General features: G+C 38.5%; 1 protein-coding gene across 1 annotated transcript in view; it reads right to left on the bottom strand.

The window, feature by feature from the left end:
* Positions 1-2138: 2138 nt before the first annotated feature.
* LOC127581794 (serine incorporator 1-like) overlaps positions 2139-12047 on the bottom strand; it is a 34910-nt gene continuing 25001 nt past the window's right edge. Inside the window, exons 7-10 of the mRNA XM_052036497.1 lie at positions 8372-8462; positions 6615-6765; positions 5464-5676; positions 2139-4565 (exon numbers count right to left, since the gene is read on the bottom strand). Coding sequence (XP_051892457.1) covers positions 4427-4565; positions 5464-5676; positions 6615-6765; positions 8372-8462 — 594 coding nt within the window. The 3' untranslated portion in view covers positions 2139-4426. The remainder of the gene's footprint in view (positions 4566-5463; positions 5677-6614; positions 6766-8371; positions 8463-12047) is intronic.

Raw genomic sequence — 12047 nt, 5'->3', positions numbered from 1 at the left:
TGACCATTACAGGTGCCTGGATAAGATGATGCATGAAAATAACCCTTAAACAACAGCAGAAAGATATATTTTATAAGGGTGAATTAAGCGGCTATAAAATGATTAACTATTCTTAGCAGTTTCTTGAATAAGTGTGCTAACAGTTTTACAGCTGTGGTAATGTTATCTATCACAGCACCAATCTGTGCCCTCTTCTGGCTAGATGTTTTGGAGCAAACTCTGGGTCATTGCAGGTAGAAGGGACTACATCCCAGAACAGTGCCGATACATCCAATATCATGGCTGTCGACACACTTTGGAGTCTTGCAGAGGTCTCTGGATTAGCTGAAGGCAACATTTTCCCAGCCTATATTTTCAGGCCCAATACAAAAGGGAAATCAGCCTGTGAAGGAGCATTACCTTATGTACAATATACCTGTTAACATGACATGTCTGCGGTAAGCGAATATTTTCCCTGCTGTTCCAAGTCAATGTAAGAAGTTTGTGGCCTCTTACTTTTTCATTTAACTATTTTACACCCCTGTACATTAAAGTCAATTATTTAGCAGAAGTTTAAAATCAAAACAATGATTTTTCAACAGAAATAGATCTCAGGGAGAGAGTATGGCATTAGGCACATTTTCCTCTTCACCTTTCCTACCCAAGTACCTGTCCAAATGCCTTTTAAATACATTGTAATTGTGTCTGCCTCCACTGCCACCTCTGGCAGCTCGTTCTATGTAACCACCATCCTCTGTGTGGAAAACTCAGATCTCCTTTAAATTTCTCCCCCTCACCTTAAATCTGTCTTTTGATATCAGACTGCCCTGCCTTGGGAAAAATACTATCTACCCTATCTACGTCCCTTATAACCTTATAAACCTCTATAAAGCCACCCCTCGCCCTCCTGCACTCCATTGAGAACAAACCCAACCTATCCAACCTCTTCTTGTAACTAAAGCCCTCCATTCCAGGCAACATCCTGGTAAACCTCTTCTACACTCTTTTCAATTCTACCACATCCTTCCTGATGACTAGAACTGTACACAGTACTCCAAGTGCAGCCTAACCCAACATTTTGTACAGCTGCAACATGGCATCCCAACTCTTATTCTCAATGCCTCGAACTATGAAGGCAAGCACACCAAATGCCTTCTTCACTACCCTTTCCACCTCTGCTGCCATTTTCAGGGAACAATGAACTTGGACCCCAAGATCTCTCTGTAAATCAACACTCCAAAAGATTTCCACACCAGGTATCCCTTCTGTTCTGACAAAGGGATTTTGACCTGAAATGCTAACTTTGTTTCTCTTTCCACAGATGCTGCCTGACCTGCTGAACATTTCCAGCATTTTCTGGGAAGGCAGACAATGATAATGAAATTCACCGTTGCCTTCAATGCACCAGCAGAGCCTTCGGCAGACTGATAAAGGTATTTGAAGGTCAAGACCTTGGACCTAGCACAAAACTCATGGTCTACCAAGAGTGGCCCTCCCTCCACCTTCCGAGTCCTGGACTACCTACGGTAAGTATCTCAAGGCAAGAAAAGTAGAACGTACGTTGCCTCTGTAAAATCTTCCAGATTCACTGGAAGGATAAGTGAACCAATGTCAGTATCCTCTCCCAGGCGAACATCACCAGTATTGAGAGTCTAGTTACACTTAGTTGGTCACATTTGGCAGACCACTTTGCCTTTATGTCCGACAACCTGACTCTCAAAACAGACCATCTACTCCAAGTTCTGTGGGAGGAGATTACCTGGAAAACAAGGAAAAAGATTATCCAAGTATATATACACGTGTGTGTGTGTGTGTGTGTGTGTGTGTGTGTGTGTGTGTGTGTGTGTGTGTGATAATATATACAAAATATAATATACAGTATATATACTTAATGAGGTGAAAAGTAAATTGTTATGAAAAATCTGAAGGAAAAGAAAATGCACAGTAATTCAATCAGCACCCATAACAAAATGTAGAAGGCAGACAAATCATTTCAATGCATCTCAGTCAGTTGACACTACCGGATTGAAATGACAATCTCCTTCCACTTCAACTGCTGATTGAATAAATTCCACAACACTTGGTTTCCCTGCTTTGAGTTCTACCTTTTCAGTGATCTGTGCAATGACTTGGGAGATAAAGTCATACGTGAAACTTGGTGAAAAGAAATAAAATCTTTATTGGTAAAGTCCGTGTTATATTTATGATAATACACACATTAAAATCATCTCTAAAATGAGTGACTGATGAGACTAGCAACTAAAAGTAAATATCAATTATCAAAGAAAATCGCAAAAAACATTCCATTTGACTGTTTGAGGAACTTCCTTCAAAAGTCGGCAGTCATAGGCTGTAGCAAAATGCTTTCTTAAAAGTACAAGGCAAAATGCTTTCTTAAAAGTACAACGTGTGTAAAAATGGCCTTTTGCAATTGCAATTAGTGTTTTCCAGGGTTTCAAAACGATTCATCGTCTTCAACAAATGGAATACGCCAAGCACGGCATCTTTTGAAATAGGCACATTAGTGAGGAACATTTTTTAAGCATTGAAAACCAAACATAAATGGTGTCATATAAAGATGATTTTACAACTGATTTTAAAAATTCCCTTTTCATTACATATAGATAAATCATATGATAACTACAAGGATACAATGTCTGATAGAAAATGTCAAAAACATTCTACATTATATAAAAAATCATTCAGGTACTTCCCACAAGAAGGGATATAAATATTTAATGTAGCATTTTTAAGATTTTGATACAAGTTTCGGCAGATGCCATACACCCTACTGGTCTAAAACATGTGGCATAAATTCATTGAATTTTATTAGCTCACTACATAATAATTAGCCCAATATAGACATTGTCACTGCTTCTGATATTTTCCCCTTACAATGCTTAAAAAAAAGATTTTCCACTTTTGCAAATTATTTCCTGTGCAGAGGAGGTTTCAAAATTAAACGCATGAAATCAGGAACATGTGGTTACAGCCACACACGCAACAATACTAAAGGTTCCCAACTTCCAAGATACCCATTATGAAAAGAAGCTAAACACGATGTAGAAAACATATCCATTCCAACATTAGAATTATCACGAAAAAAACGAATATTCTTGTTCAAGGAGACCAATGTGGAAGGGATTAACTCAGCAACACAAAACACCCAAGCATCATCATCCCACTGTTCATTTATTTATAAATGTGTCGTGCCAGTAGCCAGACTAACTGAATCTTATATTCTTGGTGCTCCCCTCTGCTCTAACAAAATAAAAACAACATTGGAACTGTCACAGATCAAAGCCATTTTTGCTCTTAGTTAAACTATTGTCAGTGAGGATTGGCTTTTAATTCCTATTTGTATTCTATACTGCATGAACATAATGCACAATTTCAAGCATTTCCTATTAATTACTAAAACAAATCCTTTAAAAAAAAACTTCCTATCCTATGTTATTTCCTGCAATTTGTTTTGTGTAAACCACACAGTAAACACATTAGCTTCCTGCATACCATTTCATTCCATTATTCTTATGCTTTTCCATAAACAAGAAATTCTTGGTCCAATCTCTACACAGCACGCCAGAAAGTAACATTTCCTTCATCTGAGGTCACATTCCTAAAAATCTCATACTTCATGGAAATTTGTCAAATAAATACTGAAGAAATATCAATAAGCTGCTATTTTTAATTAATAACATGAAGATGTTTGATTATATTTTGTAGATAAAATTATTTCTGCCATTTGGGAGCAAGCAAAGTGACAAGGTTTTACTTTTAACGGCAGATCACCTTCCTATGGTATTGTCCCTGGGAGCAAAGATCAGGTGTGGGGTCAAGATGAAGCAGGAATTACTGCTGGAGCACACAAACATAATTTGAACTCCCTTAAAACACCCTGCAATCTACTTTACCTTTATAATTCTATTCTAAGTGCTGTACGCACATGTACAAATCTACATGTTGTAAATGCATCTTTCTGTTGGTGGCAGCATCTCCACTGGCAAATGGGTGCAATTACAACATGACCGTATTCCACGGGCGGTGACCACGATAAATATGGGCAGAGGAATCAACAACATACAAAGGAGTGATTGGCAAGAAGTGCAAGACGTTTAAATACATTACCATGTCTGTCTAAAAAGTCAGCTTCAAACATTACTATGATTATAAAGAGAGGAAAAAAGTGAATTATCCATAAAATGTACATAAGTACCATTACAGAGATTTGAAAGAAAAAAAAGTAACAGAAAGTTAGATTGAAAATGCCGGAAAAAATTACCAGCTCAATCCAGCACGGAATTTATTTCTGCAAGCATTGTTTAAAAGTTCAATTTTATGATAATAAAGTTATCTTGAGGTTTACCTACAGTCAAGATATTGAGTGAATTCAGCCGAAAATATAAAATCAACAAAAAGGCAAGTATCTCCGACCGGTACTTTTTGTTTAAGTGAAGTCACGATCGGACAGTATGAGAGGAGCAACCAATGTCCACAGATACAACAGGAGTCCAACCCAGCTTGAGGAGATCTTCACCCAAACAGCTGGCCAGGTACTCTGCAGGGTCGAGTAATCAGAGTTGGGACTGGGAAAACAAGACAAAGAAATAAAAATAAATAAATCAAATTCATGCAAATACCAGTTAATGATCCAAGCAAGAAATACGGTTGTCAAACAACAGACCAATTTCTATAAATTTCTCACCTCAAACAACTGATTTTGTAACTTAAGTGGTTATAAGTACATTAGAAGATGAGCAAAAATACAAGAAATATGAAAAATAAAATTAATTGCACCTTGCTCAGCTACTGTGTTTGTGTTTATGTCCTCCAATGACAAATTCAAAAGTTTTAAGTGCACAGATGCAGAATAATAAGTACTGCTCACCCAGGGAGCAGCTAAACACAGTGGTATTCATTCCACCTCCAGTACCTGGCCACCCATCACAAAAGACATCAGGCTTCTCATAGCCAGGGTCTATGTTGTTCCACTTTCACATGTACGCACACACACACACACACACACACACTCTCAAGGCAAGTCTTTTAAGAGCAATAGGGAGCAATAACCCCAGAAATCTTTTTTAAAATGTTCCCTTAACTCAGAGCTGCTGAGACCAATTATCTTAGCCACAATAAATGAACTACTTGTCCATTCTTCAGGTGAATGTGGTTCACCGCTGCACTGAATGGTGAGAGGGGTAAAAGCACCAGCTCGGCACTCGCCCTGGGAAGTGTTTTACTCTTTCAACTTTAGTGCTTTCCATCCTCCTGGGGAAATACTGACATTCTGAAGTTCCCTGGCTCTGCAGAACAATCTACAGAAAGTAGTAGAATCTTCCTTCGAGGAACTAATGGAACCACACCACAGAATGACATTTTAAAGCCTGTTCCTCTGATAACTGAGCACCACAGGCTTCAGTTTTGCCCAGTTTATAGCATGGCAGAAGGCACCATTATTAATGTTAACAATGGCAAGCTTACCTGTACCAATTAGTAAGTGTCATCATAATGTACAGAGATGCCAGGAAAAGGCAGAAGTGGAAGAAGGAGTAGCTGTAAGTGACTGCATCCTGCTCATTATCCACTACTCGATGCACACCATCTTCATGGGGAGAAGAGAAGTCATTTAGCACCCCTTCACCTTCTTCAGTCATCATCAGCTTGTTAACTTGAGCATTGCTGGAAGACCGGATACTGCAGAACATGAAAGAAAAAGGATGCACCATCAAGGAAGGCATTTGAAGAAAGAATACTTCATGTGGTATTTAAAAGGTCAGCCTATAAACTTTTGTCTGTTAAGTATTTAGCACTTAATTTTACTTCCTCTCATTCCCTGGTCAGTTTTTTTTTCCTCTTAAAATTTAAATATGACCAGAGTAATTTAAAATGTAAAGGTTGTCACTGATTTCTAATGATAGTAAAAGGAATGGGTTATCAAACTCTAGAGTTGAAGAGTTCAGGGAAAGTTAGGCAAGGCAGCTAAGTGGATCATCAATAATGGATGTCTTTTGGTTCACATCAAGTCACTCTCAATTTCCAGTAAACTATACTCAAGTTAATATCCAGTAAATGCTTCAGAAACCAAAAAAAAATCCACAATAAATTGTTTGCCCTGGGTAATATTGCACAGAACTTCAGTTTGGTTGTATTGGAATGCGAGAAATACTGAGGAAAATTGTGGAAGTACTTAAGAGCAAGTTACTTAGCAAATCTGGCATTTAAATTAATTCACACATTTTACTTAAAAATATCTTTGATCCACACAGTTTATCTTCACTACCACAATTATATGTTAAGAGGAGGGCATAGCAAGCTAGAAACGCCATCCCTTTCTTTCCTGTGGCTGCTACCTACACAGCTATATTACTGCTGGTAGAACTGTATTTTGCACAATCCACTGGCATGCCTGACCCCAGAGCAACAAAGGAGACCACCACCTGCAACATCTGTTAAGTCTGAACTATGATCTGGGAAGAATATTTTATCACCTAATGAACAATAATCAGTTGAGGCCTGGATTCATACTCCTAAATGACTTACAGACCTGCATAGCTGCTTGGGGTAAGAAATATTAGGTGCCCTTTTATTTGGAGGAAACTCTTCTTTTTAAAAAAAAGCATACAGAACCTGACCTTGAATAAAGCACACAAATGAGAAAGATGACCAATCCAACAATGCTCTGGGCATCCCACCACTGGACCACTTGATTGGAGGGTGGTGCAACAGTTGAATTGCTAGTTGTTTGATGGACAATACTCAGCAAGCTGGGGTTACAATTTTTATCTGCATAAAATGAACAGAAAATAGTATTACCGCAGGATATTTCCTATTTCACTGATGTACAAATGTGAACAGTGAACATTGTGCCTTTTTTAAAAGAAGTTTAACAATGTAAACCAAGCCTGCAAAAAATACTCCGTAAAGTTACTCACAAAGGGCACTTCCAGTCCCACAGCAAGACGACATAGCTGTCTCCACTAGTGTGACATTGCTATTAATATTTATGATGTAGACTTTTTTTTAAAAAAATGGGAATTGGATCAGGACTGCCCAACCTCACTTCAGACTCCAATTAAACTCAATCTGCCAAGAATGCCCCAGTGTTGGGGGACTTGAAGTGGTTTTGTGTTTTATTTCATTTAAGTTATTGACCTAATTTCTTAAACACAGTCTCGCAGTGGACTACACTAGAAAATCAATGAGGCAGTTTTAATTAATTAATGTTTTTAATATATTTCAAAAACTGGGAAATACATTTCTGCAAAATGTTCACTCATTTTTCACAACCAATCCAAAGAAATAGTAACCGAATGTACTGAAGCTTCAAAAAGAGGTGATCCAAGTTAAAAATGCTTAAAGCTCACTAGTCACATTGCATTAAACACATTCAGATTGACTGGTAGGAAAAGGAAGCTATTCAGCCCCTTAAGTCCACTGTACCAGTCAATTACATCATGGCAGATCTGTAATATTAACCCCATCCACACAAAAGCAAAATAGTAGAGATGCTGAAAATCTGAAACATCAGGAATTGCTACTAATACACAAGTCAGGTAGCATCCACGGAGGGGAAAACTAAGTTAATGCTTCCAATTGAGGACCTTTCATCAGAATTGGAATGAATTATAGATATTACAGAATTTAAGCAATTAGAGACACAGCAAAAATGGGTGGTGGAAAGAATAAAGGGGAGGTCTGATAGTCAGGCAGGAGTGGTTAAATGTCAAAAGGGATGATAGTCCAAGAGAGAAGTGGATGGTGAGAGGATAGACTAAGAAACAGGAAAAAAAAATCTAAATGAGGTGTAAAGGTCCAAGGAAGCCGGATGAACTGCAACCCATGTGTCAGTTATGTACTTCCTGACTCAGTGAGTTCAATAGTTTCAGGTCTGCACCACTGCTACCCTTTATTTTGGGCACCAGCTGTTTACAATGATTCTGCCATTGCTACTCACACTGCCTTCAGACTCATCCTTTGTTTCTTTCTCTGCTGTATGTGTCCTTGAGTTTTGCACATCACCCCTTTTAACCTTTAATCTCTCCATTATTCCATTTTACTTAAAACCTGGTTGCATTTCCAACTGCTTCTTAGTTCTGTTGAAGGCGTAGTGACCCAATCCATTGCACAATGTTAAGATGGATCATCAAGTCAAGATGGATCATCAAGTCAAGATGGATCATCAAGTCAAGATGGATCATCAAGTCAAGATGGATCATCAAGTCAAGATGGATCATCACCAACACCAAATGTTTGCTCTAAGTGTTTATTACAATATCATTCTACAACAAAGAAACTAAAATCCTGAGAAATGCTGAAGCTGGAAAAAAAACAATAGCTCTCTTCTTCCTGCAACAGAACAATTGATATAGTGCTGCCAAGTTAAACTTACCTGGTTCATTGGTCATGGCTGACCAGGTCACATACATTGTATAAAGAGTAATGACAGAAGCTTGTAGCAAGCCTGAATGAGGTTGAGCTTCCTGCAGAAATAAAACAAGAAACAAACAATGCACTGGTAAACAAATAAGCTTAAATACTGCATATAGTTAATTCTATACTGAAAATATCAGGTAATATTTTGGATAAAGATGATATTAAATATTTTGAAAAGCTACAAAATGTAAATTTGCACCTTTAATTAGATCATCAATGGACTGCATTAACATAGAAAGCAAACACTTAGTCTGGTAGCTTGCTCCACATACTCGCCACCCTCCGTATGAAAAGGTTGCCTCTCACATCTGCTTTAAATTTTACTCCTCTCACCAAAAAATCTTTGTCCTTTACTTTTAGACTCCTCTCCCATGGGAAAAAAAAACTGACCATTTACCCCATCTCAAACCCTTATGATTTGAAACCTCCACAAGGTCACTTCTCAGCCTTCTATGCTCCAGGGAAAAAAAGCCCCAGCTATCCAGTCTCTCCTTACAACTCAAGCCCTTGAGTCCTGGTAACATCCTTGCAAATCTTTTCTGTACCCTTGCAGGCCTAATGGCATCCTTCCTATAGCGCAGCAAACAGAACTGCACACAATATTCCAAGTGTGGCCTCACCAGTGTCTTGTACAGTTGTAGGACATCCCAACTCTTGTACTCGATACCCTGACCAACAAGGGCAACAGTGCCAAATTCTTCCTTCGTCACCCTGTGTCACCAGTTTCAGGGAACCATATTACTTTACCCCTTGGTCTCCCTGTTCTCCAGAGCCCTCCCATTTACTGTACAAGTTCTGTTTTGGTTTAACTTCCAAAATTGCAACACTTCACACTTGCCCCAGTTAAATTCCATCTTCTCTATTTCTGAACCCGTGCAATAAAGGCCAGAATGCTGATTGCCTTTCTAACCTGCCTTCTAACTTTTTGCAATTCGTGTACTAGAATACCTAGATCCCTTGGAATTTCACTCACTTGCAACCTCTCGCCATTTGATTCCTCTTACCAAAGTGCATAATCCCACATCTTCCCACATTAAATTCCTTTGCCAAGTTTTTGTTCAATCATTAAATCTATTGATACCATTGCAGAGTACAAATATCATCAATACAGGGCATCCTTCTACCTGTTTTCGTAACATTGACAAACTGGTTGTATCTCTAACAATTTTTATTTCTGATGAAAGTGTAGTGACCATTGCACAATATGATAGATGGTCAACTGTTCTGCTCAAGTGTTCATTATAACATCATTCTACAACACATTATCAAAGAAATTAAAAACCTTAGAAATGCTGAAGCTGATAAAACAACTATATTTATCAACAGCTCTGCCCCATACACTCTGCCCACTCTTCCAAATCAGTTACAGGTGGTAAATATTTGAGGGCAAAGAACTTATCCTTGGGGCACTGCACTAGTTACATACTTCCAGCATGAAAAAGACCCATTTATTCTGACTCTCTTTCTTCCGTGTTATAACGAGTTTTCCATTCATGTTAACACTCTTCCCCAATACAGTGAGCTCTTATTTTCTCCAACTGTCATTTATGTGGCACCTGAGAATATATTTAGATTTCTAAAAGGCATTTAATGTCCACAGTTTCCTCTATTTGCTCTGCTTGTTTTATCCTCAAAGAACACTAGTAAATTTGTCAAATCTGATCTTCCTTTCATCAAACCACGTTGACTTGGTTTGATTGCATTAAACTTGTCTAAATGACTATGTCTTTCTTGATTCTAAACTTCAACATCTTGCCAACAAGCGATGTTAAGCCAACTTTAGTTTCCTGCTCTTTGTCTCTCTCCCTTCTTGAACAAGGAAGTCCCATTTCTAGCTTTCCAATCTGTGGTACCCTGCTGAAAAACTTCAACCAATGCCTCTACTATCTCTACAGTCACTTCTCTTAAAACTCTCAGATAAAGGCCATCAAGTCCTGAAGGCTTGCTGCCTTTAGTCACTTTACTTTTTCCAATACCCTCATGATTCTGAATTGTTACACATTACTCCACGTTACACATTACTCCACGTTACTTGAAACTAACCCACTATCTTTGGGATATTTAGGTGTTCTCCACCATGAAGGCTGATACAAAGTATTAGTTAAACTTACCTGCCACTTCTAACATTAAATTCTAACTTGTCCATTTTAATTTCCACATAAACATATTTCATACCACGACCCACTGCATCTATATCCCTACTTACCAGCGCACTGATGCCTTCCTTGATTAAGGATGTTATCCTCCCTCCTTTCCCTACTCTTTAGGAACATTGAATAACTGGGAATAAGGAATTCCCAGTCCTGGGCACCCTACAACCAGCTCTGTAATATTTTCTTCCCCTTCCTGTCACATTCTCCAATTCAATATCCTGTGCTCTCTCATTTCTTTCAATTTAATTACACCTCCTGTTACTGGGACCCTCTCCTCCACCAACTTGTTTAGAGCTGTCTAAACAATTCTATTTATGCTCTTTGCCAGAATGTTGATCCCAGCACAGCTTGTTCCTCCCTCAGTACTGGTGCCAGTGCCCCATCAACTGGAACCCATTTCACCCACACCAACCTTTAAGCCCTGTGTTTACTTCTCTAATCTGATGTACACTCTGTCAATGGGAATATAATGGATGAACATGTGGTGAAAGCAGATTCAACAGTAACTCTCAAAAGGGAATAATATTGTGTTCATGTGGAAGAAATTCAGGAGAATAGGATTAATTGGAAAGCTCTAGCAGAGCTGAAGCAATCACGATGGCCCAATAAGACCTCTTTATATACATTATCATTCCACAACATCTCCTAAAAAAAATCAATTTGTCATTATAGTTCCATGCTTCAATTAAAAGAAGAATATTCATTGATAAAAAAGCCAATCTTATAACCAACCAAAAAAAAACAGCAATGAACATTTCAGCCAGTACAGCATATAGTGGCATACAAAAGTTTGGGCACCCCTGGTCAAAATTTCTGTTACTGCGAATAGCTAAGCGAGTAAAAGATGACCTGATTTCCAAAACACATGAAGTTAAAGATGAGACATTTCTTTAATATTTTAAGCAAGATTACTTCTTTATTTCCATCTTTTACAGTTTCAAAATAACAAAAAAAAAGGAAAAGGGCCCGAAGCAAAAGTTTGGGCACCCTTCATGGTCAGTGCTTAGTAACACCCCCTTTGGCAAGTATCACAGCTTGTAAATGCTTTCTGTAGCCAGCTAAGAGTTTTTCAATTCTTGTTTGGGGGATTCTCGCCCATTCTTCCTCACAAAAGGCTTCTAGTTCTGTGAGATTCTTGGGCCGTCTTGCATGCACTGCTCTTTTGAGGTCTATCCACAGGTTTTCGATGACGTTTAGGTCGCGGGACTGTGAGGTCCATGGCAAAACCTTCATCTTGTGCCTCTTGAGGTAGTCCATTGAGGATTTTGAGGTGCGTTTAGGATCATTATCCTGTTGTAGAAGCCATCCTCTTTTCATCTTCAGCTTTTTTTTTTACAGACAGTGTGATGTTTGCTTCTGGAATTTGCTGGTATTTAATTGAATTCATTCTTCCCTCTACCAGTGAAATATTCCCCATGCCACTGGCTGCAACACAAGCCCAAACCATGATCGATCCACCCCCGTGATTAACAGTTGGAG

The sequence above is a fragment of the Pristis pectinata genome, chromosome 22 (genome assembly GCF_009764475.1).
Source record: "Pristis pectinata isolate sPriPec2 chromosome 22, sPriPec2.1.pri, whole genome shotgun sequence".
Taxonomy (NCBI): Eukaryota; Metazoa; Chordata; class Chondrichthyes; order Rhinopristiformes; family Pristidae; genus Pristis; species Pristis pectinata.
The sequence above is the reverse complement of the archived record's forward strand: the minus strand, read 5'-3'. Positions and strand labels throughout refer to the sequence as shown.